General features: G+C 32.9%; 2 protein-coding genes across 4 annotated transcripts in view; one reads left to right on the plus strand and one right to left on the minus strand.

The window, feature by feature from the left end:
* Positions 1-7,991: 7,991 nt before the first annotated feature.
* Positions 7,992-17,163, minus strand: LOC139488608 (small ribosomal subunit protein RACK1). The gene is made up of 7 exons (XM_071274333.1): positions 16,936-17,163; positions 13,768-13,939; positions 13,143-13,290; positions 12,457-12,552; positions 12,096-12,206; positions 9,253-9,393; positions 7,992-8,230 (listed from the first exon to the last, which is right to left on the minus strand). Exons 1-7 carry the CDS (start codon positions 17,042-17,044, stop codon positions 8,054-8,056), a joined length of 954 nt encoding a protein of 317 aa, XP_071130434.1. The 5' UTR covers positions 17,045-17,163; the 3' UTR covers positions 7,992-8,053.
* Positions 17,164-17,168: 5 nt separating this feature from the next.
* Positions 17,169-21,757, plus strand: part of LOC139488609 (serine/threonine-protein phosphatase 2A catalytic subunit beta isoform) — a 39,524-nt gene continuing 34,935 nt past the window's right edge. The window contains exons 1-4 of one of the 3 annotated variants that reach the window (XM_071274334.1): positions 17,169-17,626; positions 19,468-19,677; positions 20,360-20,533; positions 21,231-21,320. In XM_071274334.1, coding sequence (XP_071130435.1) covers positions 17,516-17,626; positions 19,468-19,677; positions 20,360-20,533; positions 21,231-21,320 — 585 coding nt within the window. In that variant the 5' untranslated portion in view covers positions 17,169-17,515. The remainder of the gene's footprint in view (positions 17,627-19,467; positions 19,678-20,359; positions 20,534-21,230; positions 21,321-21,757) is intronic. The other 2 variants (XR_011656046.1, XR_011656047.1) reach the window with 2 other exon arrangements.

Consider the following 21,757-nt stretch of genomic DNA (forward strand, 5'->3'; position numbering starts at 1 on the left):
TGAAATGTCTTGCCTTCTTTACAAACCAATGATATCTATACTATTAAATGAGAAGACCTAATTTTTGGTGTCGCTTCTCTTCTTTCCACAATAAATTATACTATTAAATGAGAAGACCTAATTTTTGGTGTCGCTTCTCTTCTTTCCACAATAAATTAATCATCATGCCTCTGTGTCCTATGGGTACAGTGCATAATCGTATTTGTCATCCATTCATATGATTATTCAGATTGAGTTATTTTTGGGTGAAAAACGAGAAAAAAGACGTCCGGATATGTTTCCGTCATTGGGCGAAATTTTAAGTCAGATTAGACTTCCGGTTTGCGTTTTTCTGTATACTTTGAACATACATTAATACTACGAATACAGTGTATTTTCTGTCTTATATCCGTCATTGGACGAAATTTAAGTCAGATTAGACCTCCGATTTGGGTTTTTCTTTTTACTTTGAAACAAATACATATACTACGAATAAAGTGTATTTTTTGTCTGATATCATTTTCAAGTTTACTATCCACGGCACGGCAGTCACAGGGTTTATTTAATAGAGAGGGTCTGAATAATATATTAATGACCGCTGTGGATCAATTATTAAACTGAGAATTGACTGTAAAAAGAAAATACACTTTCGGGACGTCTGGAACGGGTGTTTTTAAGATCGAAATTTCAGGATTGACCATTTCGGGATCCGGGATTTCTTTTTTCGAATTTCGGGATGTCGAGATATTTAATTTGTATAATAAATTCATAACCTCGGGATTTCATGTTTTCAAGCCCGGGATATTGGGATCAGGGCCCCTACGCAGTGGCGGATCCAGAAATTTTCATACTCAGGGGCCCGTTGACTGCCTAAGAGGAGCCCGCTCCGGTCATGCTTCAGTGATTCCCTATATAAGCAACCAATTATTTTCCAGAAAAGGGGGGCGCCCCCAAATCCGCCTCTGCCCCGACCCCCCCCCCCCCCTTTTAATGAATGTTCATAATATACAGATAAGCGCTAAGATTATTCATGTGTCATTAAAATTAATAGAGAACAAACAAAACAAAAGGATTTTTTTGTGGAAAAAGGAGGAGCCGGGCTAGAAAAACAATTATCCTGTCCCAAATTACCTATGACTTTTGATACCTTTTCTGAAATACTCAAGTCACTAAATGTTTTACATAAAAAAAAGAAGATGAGGTATGAATGCCAATGAGACAGCTCTCCACAAGAGACCAAAATGACACCGAAATTTAAAGGTCACCTAACGGCCTTCAACAATAAGCAAAAGCCGATACTTCATAGTCTGATATAAAAGGCCCCGGAATGACAATTTAAAACAATTCAAATGAGAAAACTAACAGCCTTATTTATGTACAAAAAATGAACGAAAAACAAATATCACTGAACCACTGAATTACAGGCTCCTGACTGGAATGTTCATAATACATGTGCACTAAATGTATGTTCACAATGAAATTAATAGAAAACAAAAAATGTGAATTTTGGGAATAAAGGAGGAGGGTTAAAAAAAAACATTTTCCTGTCCCCAAGTACCTATGACTTTTGATACTTTTCCTGAAATTCTCAAGTTATTAAATCTTTTACAAAATTCTTCCTACAACACTTTACATCCTTTCAAATACGCTCTAAATGCCCGCGATTTCGCGGGTGTGTTCTAGTTATGTTGATATTCCTAAATATAAAGCTTTACTACAACTATTACATCATACCCGTAGCCAGGGGGGGTTCGGACGAACACCCCTTTGAAAACAAATAATGACTGTTAAAGTCAACGTTCTGTTCGAATTGTGACTGTTAAAGTCGAGATTTTGAGGCCAAATAACCCCCCTTGGAAATTCCTGGCTACGGGCCTGTACATTAACTTAACATGATCCAAGAAAATGAGGTCAAGGTCATATAAACAAATTGAGAAATACATGTACACCATATGATCATTCAATACACTAAATATAGTTGACATATTGTTTATAGATTCTAAGAAGCAGACTTAAACAAGAAAACTAAACAATAACAACCATTGAATGAACCATGAAAATGAGGTTCAGGTCAGATGAACCATACTAGAGGGGGGCAATACCTTTTTATGTTAACCTGTTTTGGCCTTTTTTAAGGTGTTAACTCTAATCTGAGATAAATTCCAACCCACTGTCACTGTGTTAACTGTTATCAATCAGGGGCGTAGCTACCCGGAGGCACGACAGCACGTGCATCCACGTCGTTATCACAAATAAAAAAAATAAAAAAATAAAAAAAGCAGAAGAGAGAGAGATGAGTTGGTCAATCGGAATCGGAGACTGTTGGTGTCTTTCCGTCTATCCCGGATATTAGTTTGACAACCTAGTTACAAGTGTTGATGAAGCTGTTCATTCAGAAAACTTGAAGATCGTAGCTCCGAAGTTGCGTGCACATTGATTCGGCATGCAAAAAAAAGAAATCGCAAAATAAAAATTTATAAATTGAATGTTAAAGGAAACACCTATGTTGTCACTTTTTTTAATTGATGAAATATCATTAAATAACGACATTTGGTTTCAAAATTAAAAAAAAATTGGAGATTATGACAAAATCGGAAGGTTATTTGTATTTTTTACAAGATTTTTACTTTTGAATTTGTAATACTCAGTCCGCTAAGATATGTAGTTTTGGAGCACATTTTACAGTGAACAGTTCATCAGTTTGGAATGAGATGTACCAATCGACATTAGAATTGTCAGATCCCTTCGATATCGTTGAAAATATGCCGAGGCGATGTGGTTGACAGACTACCGGAGCCAATCACCCTGCAACCACGCCAAAACAGTATTGGAAAGTCTCATTATTTTTTGCGTTCATAGACCATATGATAAGGCAACTGGAGAGTGGAGTCGCGTCAAGTTATCAGAAAATCGCTTCTTTGCGCTCTATCTGCTTCATCGTGTTGTAGGAAATATCACAAACGAACAAATCTCAATATTGTCTGAAACATACGAAACTGACCTAGCATGTAATTTTGACGAATTCAATTGGGAGGTCGCTCGATGCCGAACACGAACGCTGGTTTATAACATCTCACGAGCGCTACCATGCCATGATGGCCCTGAGATCTATCAGTCACGGTACTACGTATGTAATTGAAAACAAATGTACGATCAACAATGAACAACGAAAGATACATAGCATTACTGCATATTCATCGGGATTTCAGTGCGAGTGTTGACAAAGTAATAGAGAAGTTTGTTTCTGCCCAGACCCGAAGAGCAGATTTTGGACAATTTTAAGTAAATTCTGTATCACAAATATGTGTTGTTTATGTATTACTATATTCAGAAGATTTATTAATAGTTTTACATTAATAAATTTTTATCTACATATAGCTCCTCTTTTAACCGTCATATGACCGAAAACCGAAAAAAAAAAAAAAATCTGCATAATATAGGGTCCCAAATTTTGTTCGCCTCGCTCCGCTCGGCAGTAGTTGCTTCAACATCGTTTCTTTCTAGCTACGCCCCTGTCAATCAGCATGTTTTCATTTAATGTTAATGGTAACTGAAAAACCAAAATCGAGTTGTTGTTAACATGTTAATGGACTCCCTATTGCCCCCCTCATACCATGCAGACATGTACAGCCTACACCCCTTCAATACAACAAATATAGTTGACCTGTTGCTTATAGTTTAAATAAAACAGACCAATACCCAAAAACTTTTAAAACACTGATCAATCGATGAATGAACCATGAAAATGAGGTCAAAGAAAAATAAAACCTGGGAGTCATGTACATCATAATATATTTCCATACACCAAATATAGTTGATCCATTGTATATCGTATTTGAAAAAAAGACCAAAAACTCAAAAACATAACTAACAACTGTACCATGAAAATGAGGTCAGGGTCAGATGACACCTGCCAGTTGGAAATGTACACCTTATAAAATCGGGCCATACATCAAAATGTAATATACTAGACATATTGCTTAAAGTGTCTGAGATATGGACTTGACCGACAAAACTTAACCTTGTTTGACAGGCTTCAAGACCTTGCAAGGTATGCAGTCTACTACGCACATACCAAATATAGTTATCCTATTTACTCATAATAAAAGAGAAATAATATTACAATAAAAACTTTTTTCAACTAGTCACTGAACAATGAAAATAAGGTCAAGAACAATGGACATGTGATAGACAGAAACTTCGTAACATGGTTTATCTATTAAAAAAAAAAAAAGTGAAACATCCCGGATCATCCAGGTCTTCCACCTTCTAATATGTAAAGATTTGAGGAAGTTGGTTAATACCGGTGGCGTTGCCGCCAGATCACCAAAACTCGGAGGCTCGACAAAAACTTAAGACTGAGCAACATGAATCCTCCTAAAAATCTGAAGTTTGTTAATCTACAAATGTTACAACTTATCGACCTTAAGCGTTGAACCGATATTAAATGCGTAATACTGTTTCAGGTGTGGGTAAAATATACAGAAAAAAAATCAAGTTCATTCAGTATATCTAAAATGTCAAAATTTCAGCAAGTAGAAAGTAAATGTTAAATTGCTGGCTGCTTTACTTACCATTGATTTTATATTAATAGCGGCCTAAATTTAAAGTTTCACTACATGTATCACATCCAAAAGAATGAGGTCATGTTCAGACAAACCAAGCTAGCAATACATGTTCACATTACAATCATTCCATACATCAATCAAAGTTGACCTATTGCTTATGGTATACTAGAAATAGACCAAACGATGAAAACTTTATATTGACCAATGAACCATGTAAATGAAGTCAAGGTCAGATAAACATACACACATTACATTTATTCCATGTATCAAATATACTGGACCTACTTGCTTTTAGTATCAACGAAACAGATCGATTTAACCATGTAAATGAGGTTACGATCATAAGAAAACTTCAAGATAGACATTTACACTTTATTAGCTTCAAAGTATATCAGAAGAGAACCTCATTATTGAAACTTTGCATAGACCAAATGAACCTCGAGAAAAGGTGAATGACAGATGATACCAGCTAGGCATAATACACTCACATAATGTTGACCAGTTGCTTATATAATATGAGAAAGGAGACCAAAACACAAAAACTGTCAAATCAAGCAAACCTTAAATCTTTCCATAAACCTGATGTAGATGTGTAAACCTACTAGTCCGGGTATCAACAAATGAACAAAGGAGGTCATGGTTAGATGAATCTACCACACGAACGTGCACCATACACCAAACAAAGTTGGATTCCATATAATAGTTCTTGAGAAAATAATAAAAGGTGTTGTCCAGTCCAGCCTCATACCACAGTGGCGGATCCAGAACTTTTCCTAAGGGGGGGGCCCGCTCCAGTCATGCTTCAATGATTCCCTATATAATCAACCAAATTTTTCCCACGAAAAAGGGGGGGGGGGCGGTCCCCCCCCCCCCACCCCCTTGGATCCGCCTATGATACCACCACCGAAATCGAACCCGGTACAGTTGGAAAAGTTTGTCCTCACATTCCTCAACTATTGGTACCATAACCTCAAACTTTGTTTTGTTGTATGGAATCGTTCTTCTGGTAAAAATTCAGAGATCAAATCACTTAAAAGTTTTTTGTCTGGATATCAAATTGTCTTTCAATGATAAACCTTGCAAGATTGTAATGAACCCCTTACATTTACCAAATATTGTTGACTTAATGATTACAGGATCAGGGAAACATACCTGGACACAACCAGGTGCTCCGCAGGGCGCAGCTTTATACGACCGCAGTGGTCGAACCCTGAACAGATGGGGCAAATTTGGTCACAATATTCAAGCTTGATAAAAGTCTTAATTTGGATTGTGATCAAATTTTGTACATAATATAGGTTTTTGTAACAAAATAAATGTGGTCAAAGATCTAACAAATCTTTATCACAATACTGTTTAAATTTAAAAAAAAACCGGAATGATCCCTTAAAAAAATTGTAAACACCCCCTCAAACTTATCGAAACCCACCTTGGATCAATAATCCTTAAACAAAAATCCCATCCTTTCCTTTGTAGTAGAATTTCTGAGAGATCCATACACTTAAACACAAGTTATTGTCTGGAACTGAGAAACATGCTTCTTTTTGGCCCCCACACCCCCAAACTCCTACATTCTTTGGGCAATTAACCAAAAACTTAATCCCCTGTGTTATATGAAATATTGTGGTACAATTTCTGATATCAATACAATTACAAACAAGTTATTGCCTGGAAACAAGAAAAATGCTTGTTTTTGGCCCTTAATTTCTAAAGTTTGGCCAAATAACTCCCAAAATGAATACAAACCGTCAGAGTAATTGAAACACTTGTACACAAGTTATTATCCTGAAACAAGCAAAATGCTTGTTTTGGGCCCCCAATTCCTTAACTGTTGGGACCTTCATCCAAACTTTCCTTTTGTGGTATTGAACCTTCTGACAAAATTTTATAAAAATCTATTGGCTTAAGCTAAAGCTATTGTCTAGAAACCAATGCGTCTTTGGACGACACCATCATACCATTATTCGATCCCAAATTTTTTTTTGAGGTCATATATAAAACTTGTCACCCTTGAAAATGAGGGCAAGGTCATATATAAACGTACCAGTTAAGTTAACAACCAATTCATCAAAGTAGAGACCTACATCTCAATACTTGAATGACGATTGGTGAATCCTGTTAGACAATCTAGACAAACCAATATACCCGAGTGATATTCAACTTCATAAGCGAAAAAGTTGATCCAACAAAAACTGTTTACACCAGGCTATGTCTCCCCTTTAAGCAATTTTCATATACTACAACTGTTGAACTTTAAAACCGTAAATAGCCTGGAAGTTCACGAAATCATAAATTTTGTCATTTCAAACATTGATAAAAGGGGCATCATGAAATAATATTTTGCTGTCAATATTCTGGTTTGGTTCAATTAATATTAGATCAAAATAAGCCGCACAAAAATCTCCATTATATCATCATAAACTGACCCAATTTCACACAAATACTGTGGATTTATTTATTTTTCTTGGATCGAGAAACACTTGCATTTTCATGGATATTTGATTTGTGGTTATGCCAATCTCAGCATACAAAGCCTTTTAAAAATTTGTAATTTGTTGAACATTTGAAATTGGGGATCACTTGTACCTATGAAACCCACAAATTGGAATCCACAGTACATTGTTGACACAGCAGCAAAAAAAATGCCCCGAGTACCACTTTTTTATTATTATACTTTTTGCAAACAATTGCTGAACTATGAATAAAATTTGGTCTCTTGTCTCATTGGCAATCATACCACATCTTTTGTATACATACAATGTAATAAACATATGGCATCAATATCTAATGCAAGATATGTTTTGTCCTTCTGTATTTATAGATTTTATGGTTAAAGACAAAACAAACTTTTGCCAAAAGTGGCAATTTTAAGTCCAAGTGGTTGATAAATGGTTCCAGTTGTTTTTATATTTTTGGAGATCTTGTTTTGTTGTGTAGTTTCTGTCAATCATAGTTTTAAAATCTGTTGGCAGTCACTGACCATAATTCACACAAATATCCTGATTTTTGCATCAGTTTATAATATGAAAATTTGTAGAATATTGTCATGTAAGGACAACAACTCCTCCCAAAGAGCCATCTCAAAATGTAGGTACAATTGAAAAGCAAGATCTTGACACATCCTTTACATTTTTACCCCTGCCAGATGTATCTAGATTCTATAATGGTTTCAAGATATCAGACTTGCATATTACCCCAATATATATAGTCATGGCTGCAATGTATGATCAAGACACCAGAAGGACCACTAAAGTTTTCTTTGTATGGGTGAAATAGTTTCTGAGAAGACCTTAGAAAAAGTATACAACAGATGGACACCCAGTGATGGCTTAAGCTCATCAGGCTATTTAAGAACATAAGCTAGAAAAAAGCTGTCTTGGCAACATTTTGTGTTCTGGAAGACCAATACTATTCATGGTAAATGCAGAAAGGTTGAACAAGATATTTTCTTTAGTAAGTTTTTTTTTATTTCACAGCACTATCTCCATGAATCAATGTCATTTAATTTATCTTGCAGCCATAGACACCTGCCAGACACGGATCAGATTGTCTGTGTAACCAGCAAATAGGGTTTGTCCGTCTGATGACCATGCTAAAGATATACACTGTGGAGCTTGTGCTTTGGAGCTTGCTGAAATGACTTCTTGTCTGAGCTCATCAACAACGATCTTTCCTTCAAGATCCTGTAAACAAAATATAATCATTAATACGATGAAAAAGAAAATATCTTTTTAGTACTCTAGTTTTGTAAATTTATCATAGAAGTTTACTTATATCCTTGATAATTAAAAAAAACCCTTGTAAATGTATTTTTTGCGACATTCATTTTTCTTTTTTTGTAACAAATGCGTATGAAATTTCTCGTAATTTCTGGCTGAAAATTTTACATCAATTTTTTTTTTCTTCATTTGTTTAACATTTTGTTATGCCAGCTGGTCTTTTACAGCTTACTATATTCTATTGGTTTTTGCTCATTGCTGTAGTCAGTATGTTGCCCTTTAGTTGCTAACAGCATTTTTAATTGGTCACTGGTGGTTTCTACATGTACTTGTCCAATTAGCAACCATAACACATCTACTCATTTATATTTATAGTTAAGAAGAAGTTCATACAAGAAAGGTTTAAATCAGACACCCTCATATTTGCAGGATTTTTTCATTGCTGTCAAAAAATATGTGAAAATCTATAATAATTGGGTGCTCCAATATATCAAATCAGCTTAAGTTAACTTCACTTAACTTAGATGTTAGGGTTCTTGCTTAGGATTTTTGAAGGCGAGTCCAGGGACTCATCATTTTTAGCCATGACGAGTCCAACAGCAAGAAGAAAATATTTTATTGCAAGATAATGTAATATTTTAGTCTCCATTTCCTTACAGAGCAATGAAATAACATTTAATTAAGATAATTTTTAAACTTTTCCTATAAAATGATGATATTTGTGTTTTACTGTGTTCAGTTTATAAAATATTTTAATCTTGATGCATCTGTGGACTCACCAGTTTTGGAAATTTAGTTTAACTAATATATCACTAAGTAAAGTTAACTTCAAACTTTTTTTTAAATGCTGATTCATTTTCTATTTAGATATATCTGTTTTCAAGTTTTTCACTTGTCTTGTTGCTTGCGGTCTCATTATTTAATCATCTTTATTTACATATTTCAAAATGTGTCAAGATTATAAATCATTGAATTAATATACCTACCCATATTTTGATACTTGGACCGGTAGCAGCACAGAGCCAATATCTGTTTGGACTAAAGGTCAATGCATTAATAACATCACCACCGTCTAATGTGTACAAGTGTTTGCCTTCATTCAGATCCCATAACATAGCTTGTCCGTCCTACAATACATCAATATGTACAATTAGATTTTTCTTCCAACATGAAATCAATTTATCAAATATCAGAAATAGGTTGGTTTCTATTTAAAAACTTTAGAATAGTTTAGTGGGACTATTCTAATTTTCATATCCATTTGTATCTTAAGCTTCTAAAGTTGCCCTCATATTTGCAGGATTTTTTCATGATTTTTCAAATAATTGTGAAAAAATATAATCATTGGGCAACAAAAAATAATTTAATACTTTGTATAAACCCCTAAAAGTGTTTTGCATACCTAACTCTATGCACATTTATGCTTTCAACTGATATATAGTTTATAGCAGGTTTTACACCAATTGGTAGTTTAAAATCTCTTGATGTTCAAGACAAAATTAATACATTTTCATTCTTGTTTAGGCCAAAAAAAAATATATGTCTGTTTCCTGTTTCCCGACCGACCCTGACTTAAACCCCCCAACCCTAGATCTTTTTATTCAAATCCGGAAAAAAATTGGTTCCGGTCCGATCCAGATCCGTATTTTACTATGCCCAAACAATCAAAATGGCTGCTCACAGCACAAATGTGCTACAATTAAGGTTTTAAAAATGTCAGCACTGGGAGGATTATTCAATTAAAGCTTCTTTAAAGGGATTAAATCATTTTGAGGTACAGGACCCTAACCAAACATGACATTTAACCACCTGCAAAAAAAAAAAAAAAATCCCGACCTACCAACCCTGATTTATTTGCCTTGGAGGCAGGAAACAGACATATTTTTTTTTGGCCTTATGGGAGTCCGAACAAATGGGGATTGTGTCCATTGTAAAATATAAATTCCCTAACAAGTTGAACTAGGTGATCACCTTAGCAAAATAATCTTTATGCAGGTAAGCACTTATAATATTAAACTTGATATAACTTAGTCATGGTATGATACGAAAAGACTGTTTGTGTTTTGTCCAAATTCTAAAGTTCTAAATTAAGCAACTCTAAAACAGCTAGTTGAAAACATGATTTTTTTCCCCTTGTTTTCAGAGTAATGATATATTTTTATTTTCTTATCAGCTAACCGAAGTGCCCTCATATTTGCAGGATTTTTTCATGATTTTCAAATGATTGTGAAAAAGTATAATCATTGGGCATCACATGATAACTTTATATAGTATACCAACAATGGCCTAAAGTGTTCCGTTACTCTATTAAATCAAATGTATTAGATCAACTGACAGTGCACCCAATTTTACATTTTACAATAAATATGTTAGATTTAAAGTATTCTTTATTTCTATTCAATGTTTTGAATTTTAACCCTTTTTCAGATCAGGAATTTGCTAAATAATTTAAGCAAGACTTGATTATGTAATGTTTATGATACATGTAGATTAAATGCAATTTCTCCTATAGATTTTTTTTTAGCTGTGATGCAAAATTCACCTTTGCAACCCAACTCAATATTTTTATCAAATTAAAGGACTCCATTTTGTTCTTTCATAGGGAGAACACTTGGTATTAGAAATTGTCTGGTAAAAATTTTACATTTTACAATAAATATGTTAGATTTAAAGTATTCTTTATTTCTATTCAATGTTTGGAATTTTAACCCTTTTTCAGATCAGGAATTTGCTAAATAATTTAAGCAAGACTTGATTATGTAATGTTTATGATACATGTAGATTAAATGCAATTTCTCCTATAGATTTTTTTTTAGCTCTGTGATGCAAAATTCACCTTTGCAACCTAACTAATATTTTTATCAAATTAAAGGACTCCATTTTGTTCTTTCACAGGGAGAACACTTGGTATTAGAAATTGTCTGGTAAAGTGCAAACTATTACAATTTTTGCATCCATTTTTATCTTAAGTTTTCACAGATACCCTCATATTTGCAGGATTTTTTCATTATATTTCAATTGATTGTGAAAAAATATAATCCTCGGGTATCATAATATCTTTATACATTCTGAAGTGTTTTTGTTCTGTACATGCTCTTGACTAATTTGGGCTTTCAACTATCAGTGTACTCCACTTTACAACCTTTATTGTTTTAAAATTAAATGTGTAGTTTATTTTTATTTTGTAGGTTTCAACCATTTTCAATTTCATGTTAGCATGATTATCTAATGAATGAAACAATATCAGAGAAGTAAAAGTTCATTTGCCAAACTGTGTTAATGATTATATTGAAGTGGTATATACAGCCTATAACCTAGACCACTTTAGCCAGGCTAATTAGTAAAAAAAACTTTTTGTTTTTCAAAACTTGTATGACGCCCAACATTTTTTAACTCATCTGTGCAAATGTACACAGACATGGAAATTATTCTGAACTTTATTTTAGTGTGTAAACACTGTTGCTTGCTACAATCTCTTTCGGTGAGGCTTGTGTTTTAAGAAAAAAATTGAAATCTACATGCTTATTTTCTTGAACATAATGTCATCTAGCGGTTACTTAAACATGTTACCTCATATAAATTAATAGTTTCATGAAAATCAATAGCTAATACATGTAATGTAATAATCATTGGTAACACAATCAAAAGTATCTGTATCTCATAACACTATATGATATCTTAATTATAAGTATGAAAATTTCAATTATTCCTGATTTATTTATGTGGAAGTTGACCTAAGTTCGCAAAATTGATAGCACATTTGTGAAAAATACAACCCCTTGGAGTCAGGTCAGTGTTTTTTAAAATTCATTCACAATGTCATACAAACCTTTCCACCAGATGCACACAGAGAGCCATCAGGAGAAACAGTAACAGTATTAAGGTAACCAGTATGTCCAATATGGTTGGTTTTTAGTTTACAGTTAGTCAAATTCCAAACCTGTAATACAAAAAAACCAACATTACTGTAGTGTAATACTAAGATCAGTTGTCTGGAATAAAGAAAACATAATATGTCCCTGTATTTCTATGTTTTCAAAAGGTCAAACACAATTGAAATTGGTAGCAATCTATAAATTTTTGAAAACAAAATAAAAATGAATTTGAAACCAAAGCTTTTATGAAAAGTCTGTGATCAATATTTAAGATTTATTTGAAACTTCAACTTAATTAATGAATGGAATTCTTACCTTAACATGTTTGTCCCATCCACATGAAACAATAATTGGATTGGCAGTATTTGGTGAAAATCTAACACAGGATACCCAATCACTATGGCCTTCATCCTGTAGATTAGTAAATTTAAAAGATTATTTCATATATCAGCCATTTTAAAATATAAACATTTATAAATCAGGCCATTATGTTACGATTTCATTAGATACTATAGGTTTTGGCATCAAGTCAATTTAGGGCTTGAGTAACAGAGTTGGCAGCACCAAGGCCTCATTTTAAGAAATTTGTAAGTCAAGAGAACATTACTGCAGGGTTGCTTGTTTTACCTCATAATTTGAGTAGTTTCATGTTGATCAATAGCTAATACATGTATATTTCATAATCATTGGTAAAACAGAACAAGAGGACTGATGAGAGAATTCACTACAAATTTAGACATAACTTCACTCCATCATAAAATTACACATTACTAAGAGTACAACATTTTGGCTTGAAACACCATATCCAGAATTTTGTTTTGTTGTTTTTAGAGTCTGAGTACAAATCCTTTTGGCCTATAAATATCACACTTGAAACTCTGAATATTACATTGTACCTTTCATGCAAAAATAACATCTGAATGTGTCAATTATATCATAGACTTCAATATCAGATTATTGAATGCTGTGTGCGTGTACAAAGTAATTATTGTGTTAAGTACCTGAATGGTGTATTTACAGACACCAAGGGTATTCCACAGTTTGATAGATTTGTCTCTGGATCCAGAAACAATCTGTCTGTTGTCAGCAGAGAAAGCTACACTGAGGACATCTTTGTCGTGGTTGTCAAACAAACGGGTTGTTGTTCCTCTAAAAAGTACCATAGTGAAAATTAATGCTACATCATTTTTACCTGTACATTGTATGTAGTATGGGAATGATATCAAACTCAAATATTAACAATGTGTTCACACTACACACACAAAAAAAGTTTCCAATTCAGAAATTAATGCAAGGTTTTTAATAATGGGGAAAATGCAACACATTTTAAACGCAATAATTTTAACTCGCATTTGAAATATTTGATATGAATTAAACCGAATTTTTCTCAAAACCTTAAAAATTAAAATCGCATTTTAAGTCTAAAATAACAAAAACGCAATAATAAATGCACCAATAGTTTCTGAATTTACAGTAGATGCAGTAAAAGATGTTATGCATTAGAGGTAATTTGACATTTATGGCATTTTTGTTCATTTAGTTTCTTATTGTACTACTTAAGCTTTGTCAAGTCAATTTTATGAAAACTTTGAAAGAACATTTAATCAGATAATCAAAAAGCCTTACGCTCCAAGATCCCACAAACGTAGAGTCTTGTCCCATGATCCAGACAAAGCAAACTGGCCATCAGATGACATGACTACATCTGATACAAAGTGACCATGACCTCTTAAACATCTGAGTGGTAAACCATAATTTGTCTCGTCTCTGGTCAATTTCCACATAATCAAGGTCTTGTCTGAAAATAAGAATTGTTGAAATTCAAAAGAAGACAATGACTGGCTACATATATAATACATATATCCTGCCCTATAATTTGTTGTCAACCTTTATACAAACGTTCACAGTTCTATTCTCAAATAAATAATAAACAAGAATGTGTCCACAGTACACGGATGCCCCACTCGCACTATCATTTTCTATGTTTAGGCCGAGAAAAAAAAGATCAGTGTTTCCGGTAACCCGACCGACCCTGTTTTTTAGCCCCGACCCTAACTTTTTTATTGGATCTTCCAAAAAAAAAAAAAAAAATTTATCAACCGACCCTGTTTTTGACACAGGCTTCTGATAGATGACATAATATTTTTTCTCTCTTGCTTCCTCTTGCATAGAAAGCCAGTCATAGAAAGCCAGTAAAACATTTTATTAATGTCAAAAGGTATTCCAAATAGGTTAAAATCCAAGAAATTTGCACAGCAGGTGCTTCAAAAACATTGCAAATGGCACACTTCCGGTTTTTGAAACTAATTACGGATCCGAACTTGGAAAAAAACATGATAATTTTCCGGATTTCATTTACGATGTCAAAAAAAAAAAAAAAAAGAAAAAAAAAAAGAATTCCGACCTACCTACCCTATTTTTTAAAATGATGTTACCGGAAACACATATCTTTTTTTTTTGGCCTTAGTGGACCGTGAAATTGGAATAAATTCTCTAATTTGGCATTAAAATTAGAATGATCTAATCAAAGGGAACATGTATACTAAGTTTCAAGTTGATTGTGGACTTCTACTTTATCAAAAACTACCTTGACCAAAAACTTTAACCTGAAATTTGCACTATCATTTTCTATGTTCAGTGAACCATAAAATTGGGGTCAAAACTATAATTTGGCATTTAAATTAGAAAGATCATATCATAGGGCACATGTATACTAAGTTTCAAGTTGATTGGACTTCAACTATTGGACTTCAACTTCATCAAAAACTACCTTGACCAAAAACTTTAACGATTGGACTTCAACTTCATCAAAAACTACCTTGACCAAAAACTTTAACCTGAAATTTGCACTATCATTTTCTATGTTCAGTGAACCGTAAAATTGGGGCCAAAACTATAATTGGGCATTTAAATTAGAAAGATCATATCATAGGGCACATGTATACTAAGTTTCAAGTTGATTGGACTTCAACTTCATCAAAAACTACCTTGACCAAAAACTTTAACCTGAAGCGGGACAGACGGACGAACGAACGAACAGACAGACGAACGGACGCACAGATCAGAAAACATAATGCCCCTCTACTATCGTAGGTGGGGCATAAAAAATAATCAGACATACTGACCTAATTAATTATAAACTAATTTCAATACTTTTCCTTTTTATTACAAAATTGTTTATATTGACACTTTATACCTGTAGTGCAGTCTTCACCATTAGTCAAAATAATTATGATGTCTTGAAATATATTTTATTTTTTGCTTTGTAGCCTTTCTGGCATGGGATGTCATATATGCCCAACTTATTTTTTTTAGTAAGACTTTTAAAAACGTTTTACTGATTTCTTCTATATAGACACTTTGAAATTCATTTTAGGAGTATAAAATAATATATTTGTTTTCCAAACTCTAAATTTTGATGGACATGAATTTAAATATAAATCAAACATCCCGAAAAGATTGTGCGTCATATATTATTCTGAGTTTGGTGCAAATAAATATTTTATAGTACTCTTCTAATTATATACATAGGGAAATTAGCTTACGGCGCAGTCCGGTGTATCCATGCACCTAAGACTTATGACTTCATTTCATTCAACTGATAAAACCAATAAATGGATAATATTGGGTGAACACATTCATAACATACTTTTATTTTATAAAATCTTCTGTTTGTATGGTTTCACCCAAGATTTTGTGTAATGCGTGTCCAAAATTAGGGAAACCCCTGTTCTGAGATTTCCTCCAATGTCTGGGGATTTCGCACATGCCTTCCAAAAATATGTTATTTTGAATAAAGGAAAGACTTTCTACTCCAAAATATAGCTGAATTTGAACCAAACACACTTCCAAGGATGCAGAGCAAAAATTATTTCAAACTAATAAAATTTTGACTTAAATAAAACAAATTTTATCTGATGATGTAATTTTTTTTAATGGAAATTAGTCAAATATTGTAAATCACGGGTTTGCAGTTATTAACCTCTTGAACTTATAATTTTTTTTTTAATCCCTTCTGAAGGCTAAAACAATAACAAGAACGATTTTATTTGTGTTACTTTGTTGATATGACGAAATCAGATAATGCACAGTATCACTGGCCATGCAGACACCACTGTAGAAGCGTTTTATTGTTAACTTGGGTCTAAAGTTTGAGAGAAATTCCATCACACAGTCTTACCAAAAAACATGTCTTCAATAAATAAAATTTCAAGACGTCACAATTATTAGGACTATATTTGCACCAGAGTAGTACATGTTTGCAAAACATTGTTACGACACATACATTTTTTTCTAATATTCTTGAACTAGTGATAAATAACGATTTTGGTGCAGACAGCTGGTATATTTACATGTTCTGTATGAATTGATCATATGTCACAGATTCCGTTCTAGGGAACAATTGTACATCTACATTATACTATGATCCATCAGCCCATTGATGAATATACCATACTGTCATGACTGTACATGTTCATGCTCAGTCCCTGTATTTTCGAATGTTCCACTTGAGAAAAAGCGCCTACGAACTTTACTTAAATGCAGATTGCAATCAGAAATGATATTCTCTCCAAACTGCGGCTTTTAATTCGATCTTCTGCCAATAGGTCTACCGGCATTTCAACATTGAAGATGAAAAATGTACATGTAAACAAATTTACACAGTATGACAAAAAAGACAACGTTGCAATAAAAAGATAGAGTATGTGCATCGTCTTGAAGATCGAATACATTGATAATATGTGCAAAACATGCAGGTTATACAAAAAATGAGATCTATTCAGAATATTTTACCCCGAGAAGATGACAACACCATATCAGGATATTGGGGAGTTGTGGCAATCTGTGTCACCCATCCTCCATGCCCTTGGAGGGTCCCTCTAAGCGTCATTTGCTCCGCCATCGTTTTCTTGTTTTTAATGAAAATTCAACTATGATTGGCGCAGATTCGATATAACTTATTTAGTTCGCCATGAACTAAGACGGGCAAACCGGAAAAGGAAGTCTGTAGTTAACTCGCTTGGTTTAGAAAAATTCCGATAGATGTCACCAAACGGAATAAGGACACCAGCAGAGTGACTCAGAATCCAGTTTATATTTGCATTAAAATTTTGAATCATTTAAGATAAATAATGATTAACATCACGATTAGTTCTTAATTTAGTAATTCGTCATTTTTATTTATCTTATATAAATAAAAATTTTCATTCGTTAACAATTATTTATGAAAGTGACGTCACTCGAGAAGGAAGACACAGCCATTTTGTCGGCGCCTCGATGTGCTGAGACTTGAAAATAACACCAAATAAGAGATAAATAACGCATTTTTGTATACATTTGTCAAGTTTAATACATGTAAACATATCTTTTCAAAATGAGTTACGTTGACGATCATGCAACAGCAAAAGAACTCGATACATGGATTGAACAACTTTATGATTGCAAACAACTGACCGAAAATCAAGTCAAAACATTGTGTGAAAAGGTATATACACTTTCATCAACTGTTTTCCCTTTAAAAATACTTACAGACATAGTGACTTTAATGTCATAACTGCATAAAGCATGTGTCGGCCTATAAATGACTGTATAACTGTTGCATCAAACTCGCATGGCAACACATTTTTACGAAACCAATTTTTCGTAAAATTGTATATGGCAACCAAAGTTTTCTTTGCTCAGGTGTACTGATATCGTATCTAATCACATTTCATAAAACAGCCTAGCACAGTTAAAAGGTTTTCAAAGGTTTCAATCCAGCATCCTGAATGTGTTTTAGTCAACATGCCACAAACCATTTATTGATAACTCTGGTAGCACAAGAAGTATACCTCAAGTCTTGTTAAATACACTATTTGACTTACACAAGTTACAGTAAGATGGACCAATTGAACTAAAATGTTGTGTTCATCACATTAAATGAAATTCAAGGATATTTTTACATGTTTTATCCCCAGCTTTGAGAATGAATCATTGGTATTATAGATGTAACTAATTGTAAATACCTCAAGCAGTGTATTTGATTAAAGAAACTTAAACACAAACACTAACCTCCTTTCCCCAATTTAAAATCTAAGTTTTCAGTTTTTAAATCAAACGCACAAGAATTTCATTTAAAGATATGTCAAAAGGGCAGCGAAGGATGTTCTAGGTTGTTGACATCTGAAAACATAATCCTGCTGCAGGCTTCAAAGATAAAAGTTGATGGAGCATTTATGTAGCACTGATCAGGCTTATTAACTCTTCTTATAAGGTAGTGTTCAGTTGTGTGTTGTCACACACAGAAAATGTTCATTCTAGCTTTGGATAACTTTTAAGCTTGGAAATTATGCCAAATAGCATGAATAGTAAAGAAGATGTAGTAATGAAAATATTTTCAGAAGTATTATTCTTGACAGCTATATATGTTCTTTTTTATGCCCCACCTACGATAGTAGAGGGGCATTATTTTTTCTGGTCTGTGCGTCCTTCCGTCTGTTCGTCCGTCTGTCCCATTTCAGGTTAAAGTTTTTGGTCAAGGTAGTTTTTGAAGAAGCTAAAGTGTAATCAACTTGAAACTTTGTACACATGTTCCTTATGATATGATCTTTCTTATTTAAAAAAAAAAAATTAATCTTTTGACTCCATTTTCATGGTCCACTGAACATAGAAATTAAAAGTGTGAGTTTCAGGTTAAAGTTTTTGGTCAAGGTAGTTTTCAATGAAATTAAAGTCCAATCAACTTGAAACTTAGTACACATGTTCCCTTTTGGTTGATCAATTTACTTCTAAGGCCAAATTAGATTTTTTACCCGATTTCACGGTCCATTGAACATAGAAAATGATAATGCGAGTGGGGCATTCGTGTACTTTGGACACATTCTTGTTTGCAACCAAAAATCATCAATAAATGTTGTGTAAAACCATGTTAAAACATATATCAGAAACAACTTCAGCAAATGGCAGCTAACAGAAAATATATAATACATGTAGTTAATTGTAATTTGATCTCTTGCATAAGTCCCTGTTTTAAGCAGGTGACAGTTAATATACATACACTATTTTATTTTGTTTGGTCTTATAATTGAACTGATGAGCTATATCATGTATATACAACACCTCAGTTTTGTAGGACTTGTATTTATTCTCCTAATGTATGATTAATTGTTTGATTATGATATTCACTGTTCAGTTCTTATTTTCTGGCTATTGACATGCATTTATATTAAATGCTGGGACTTCTTTAACCTGAAACAAATGAGGCTTATAATGTGAATTTTAAATAAAAATGCATTTTGAGGCACTCTTTAATTTATTTAATACTAATAAACAATTAATTTTTTTCAGGCTAAAGAAATATTGTCCAAGGAATCAAATGTTCAGGAAGTTAAATGTCCAGTTACTGTGTGCGGGGATGTCCATGGCCAGTTCCATGACTTGATGGAATTGTTCAGAATTGGTGGAAAATCACCAGACACTAACTACTTGTTCATGGGAGACTATGTAGACAGAGGATATTACTCAGTAGAAACAGTAACACTTTTAGTAGCTTTGAAAGTATGTATAGTACATTTATTTACACATTTTGTCTTTGTTAAGGCCATAAAAAAGAATAGATTTGTTTGCCCAAACGCTACCTACCCAGAAAAAAGTTGCCTACTCAAATTCTTTTATTGTCCTAATTTGAAGAAGTTTTTTTTTTTATCAGATAGGCATAAAGACTAATAAACACCCGATACTTCAATTTCTCTTTTTGAAAAAAAAAAAGAAAATGCCTACCTACCTACCCACTGTCTCAACCTTTGGGTAGGGTTTGGGCAAACCAAAATATTTTTAATTGTGGCCTAAACAAAACTACATTTTGGCTAATGTTAAAAGCAACAATTAAAAAGTGCAGCTTGATTCAAAATGAACAGTTGGAAAATATTTATTTGATTATCTTTCATTCATAAAACTTGCATCCTCTATGATTTAAAAAGCAATGTCTACTCCATGTGCTTTGCAATTTATGAGACTTTCACTAAAAATTATCCAATTAATCCTTACTGATAGCCAGTATACATGGTATAGTTAATTGTAGAAATTAAATAAAGTGACAGGTTCACATTTATCAAGTTTCTATGATTTAAGTCAAGAAGTAGTAATTTGAATATAAAGAGTAAAGAAAGTATTCAAACTACACAACTAACACATATTTTTGCCTCATTTTTTTTAAACATGAGATATGATTTTGTTAAAGGTTCGATGGAAAGACAGAATTACAATTCTAAGAGGAAATCATGAAAGTAGACAAATTACACAAGTATATGGCTTTTACGATGAGTGCTTGAGAAAGTATGGTAACGCTACAGTATGGAAATATTTCACAGATTTATTTGACTATTTACCACTTACAGCTTTAGTAGATGGACAAGTAAGTTTAGAGCCTTCCACTTCTTGTGTAGAAATACATGTAGTATACATGTACTGTAAATTCAGAAAGTATTGCGATTTTGTTATTTTAGACCAAAATGTGATTTACATTTTTGTGATATTGAGCAATTCTGTGTAATTCCTATAAAAAAATTAAGAATGCAAGTTAAAATTATTGACATTATAACCCAGGTCCCTGTCACATTTTTGGCAAAAATAAAAACATTGGAATGATTTCTGAATTTACAGTACAGTCTACAATAATTCTGTAAAATGGCAAAGTGTATGTGATTGCGGAAAAGTTTCAATTGTTTGAAAAACATATTTTTGTATTAAATGAGATTCATTGCAACAGTAGATCAATTATCATATGAATAAAAAGAATATGGGAGTAGACATGAATAAGACAGCAACCCAATGGTTACAAAACAAGACATCCAGAGGTCATTATGTTTAAACAATAGATATGCATGTAGGTGATGCAGAATAGATATGCAAGTAGGTGATGCAGATACAGAATCGAGTTCAGATATGTTTTGTTGGAAAATTGATTAGTAGGAATTTGACTTTGTTAGTGAATCTATAATTTTTAATAGTTCAATTTGACAGTTCTTAAAAAAAGGATGGAAAATGGAAAAAATACTTTGAAATAAGTACCTATTGACAAGAAGATAATACTGAATACTTTTATCTTTCAGATATTCTGTTTACATGGTGGGTTATCACCTTCAATAGACACATTAGATCATATACGAGCATTAGATAGATTACAAGAAGTTCCACACGAGGTAAGCATGCTTGATACATTTAAACTTGTATCTTATTTTATTTTGCCATATCACAGATTGATTAGAATATAAAGTGCCATGTCCAATGTAACTAGATTAATATGTAATTAGATTGGCAATTCCTTATTAAGAATATAAAATACATTCCTCCAAGTCTTGTATTAAAATTCATTGTATGTCTGATAATGTAAAAAAAAATAATGGCTTGTTTACAGTATACATGTACCATGGAATCCAATTTAAAAGCCAATGTTCTTTCTAATTAGAAATACTCCTTCTGAATAGGACCATCATTCCAGTATTTTTCCCATTGCTGAACCCATTAGCTTAAAGATCTCAACAAATTTCAAAAATACATTTTACACAGAAAATGTCTTTGATAAGTGGACTCTTGTAAACCATGATAAACAGGAAACCAGTCTACTCTGAAACTCTTG

This window comes from Mytilus edulis, chromosome 9 (assembly GCF_963676685.1).
Source record: "Mytilus edulis chromosome 9, xbMytEdul2.2, whole genome shotgun sequence".
In the NCBI taxonomy this organism is placed as follows: Eukaryota; Metazoa; Mollusca; class Bivalvia; order Mytilida; family Mytilidae; genus Mytilus; species Mytilus edulis.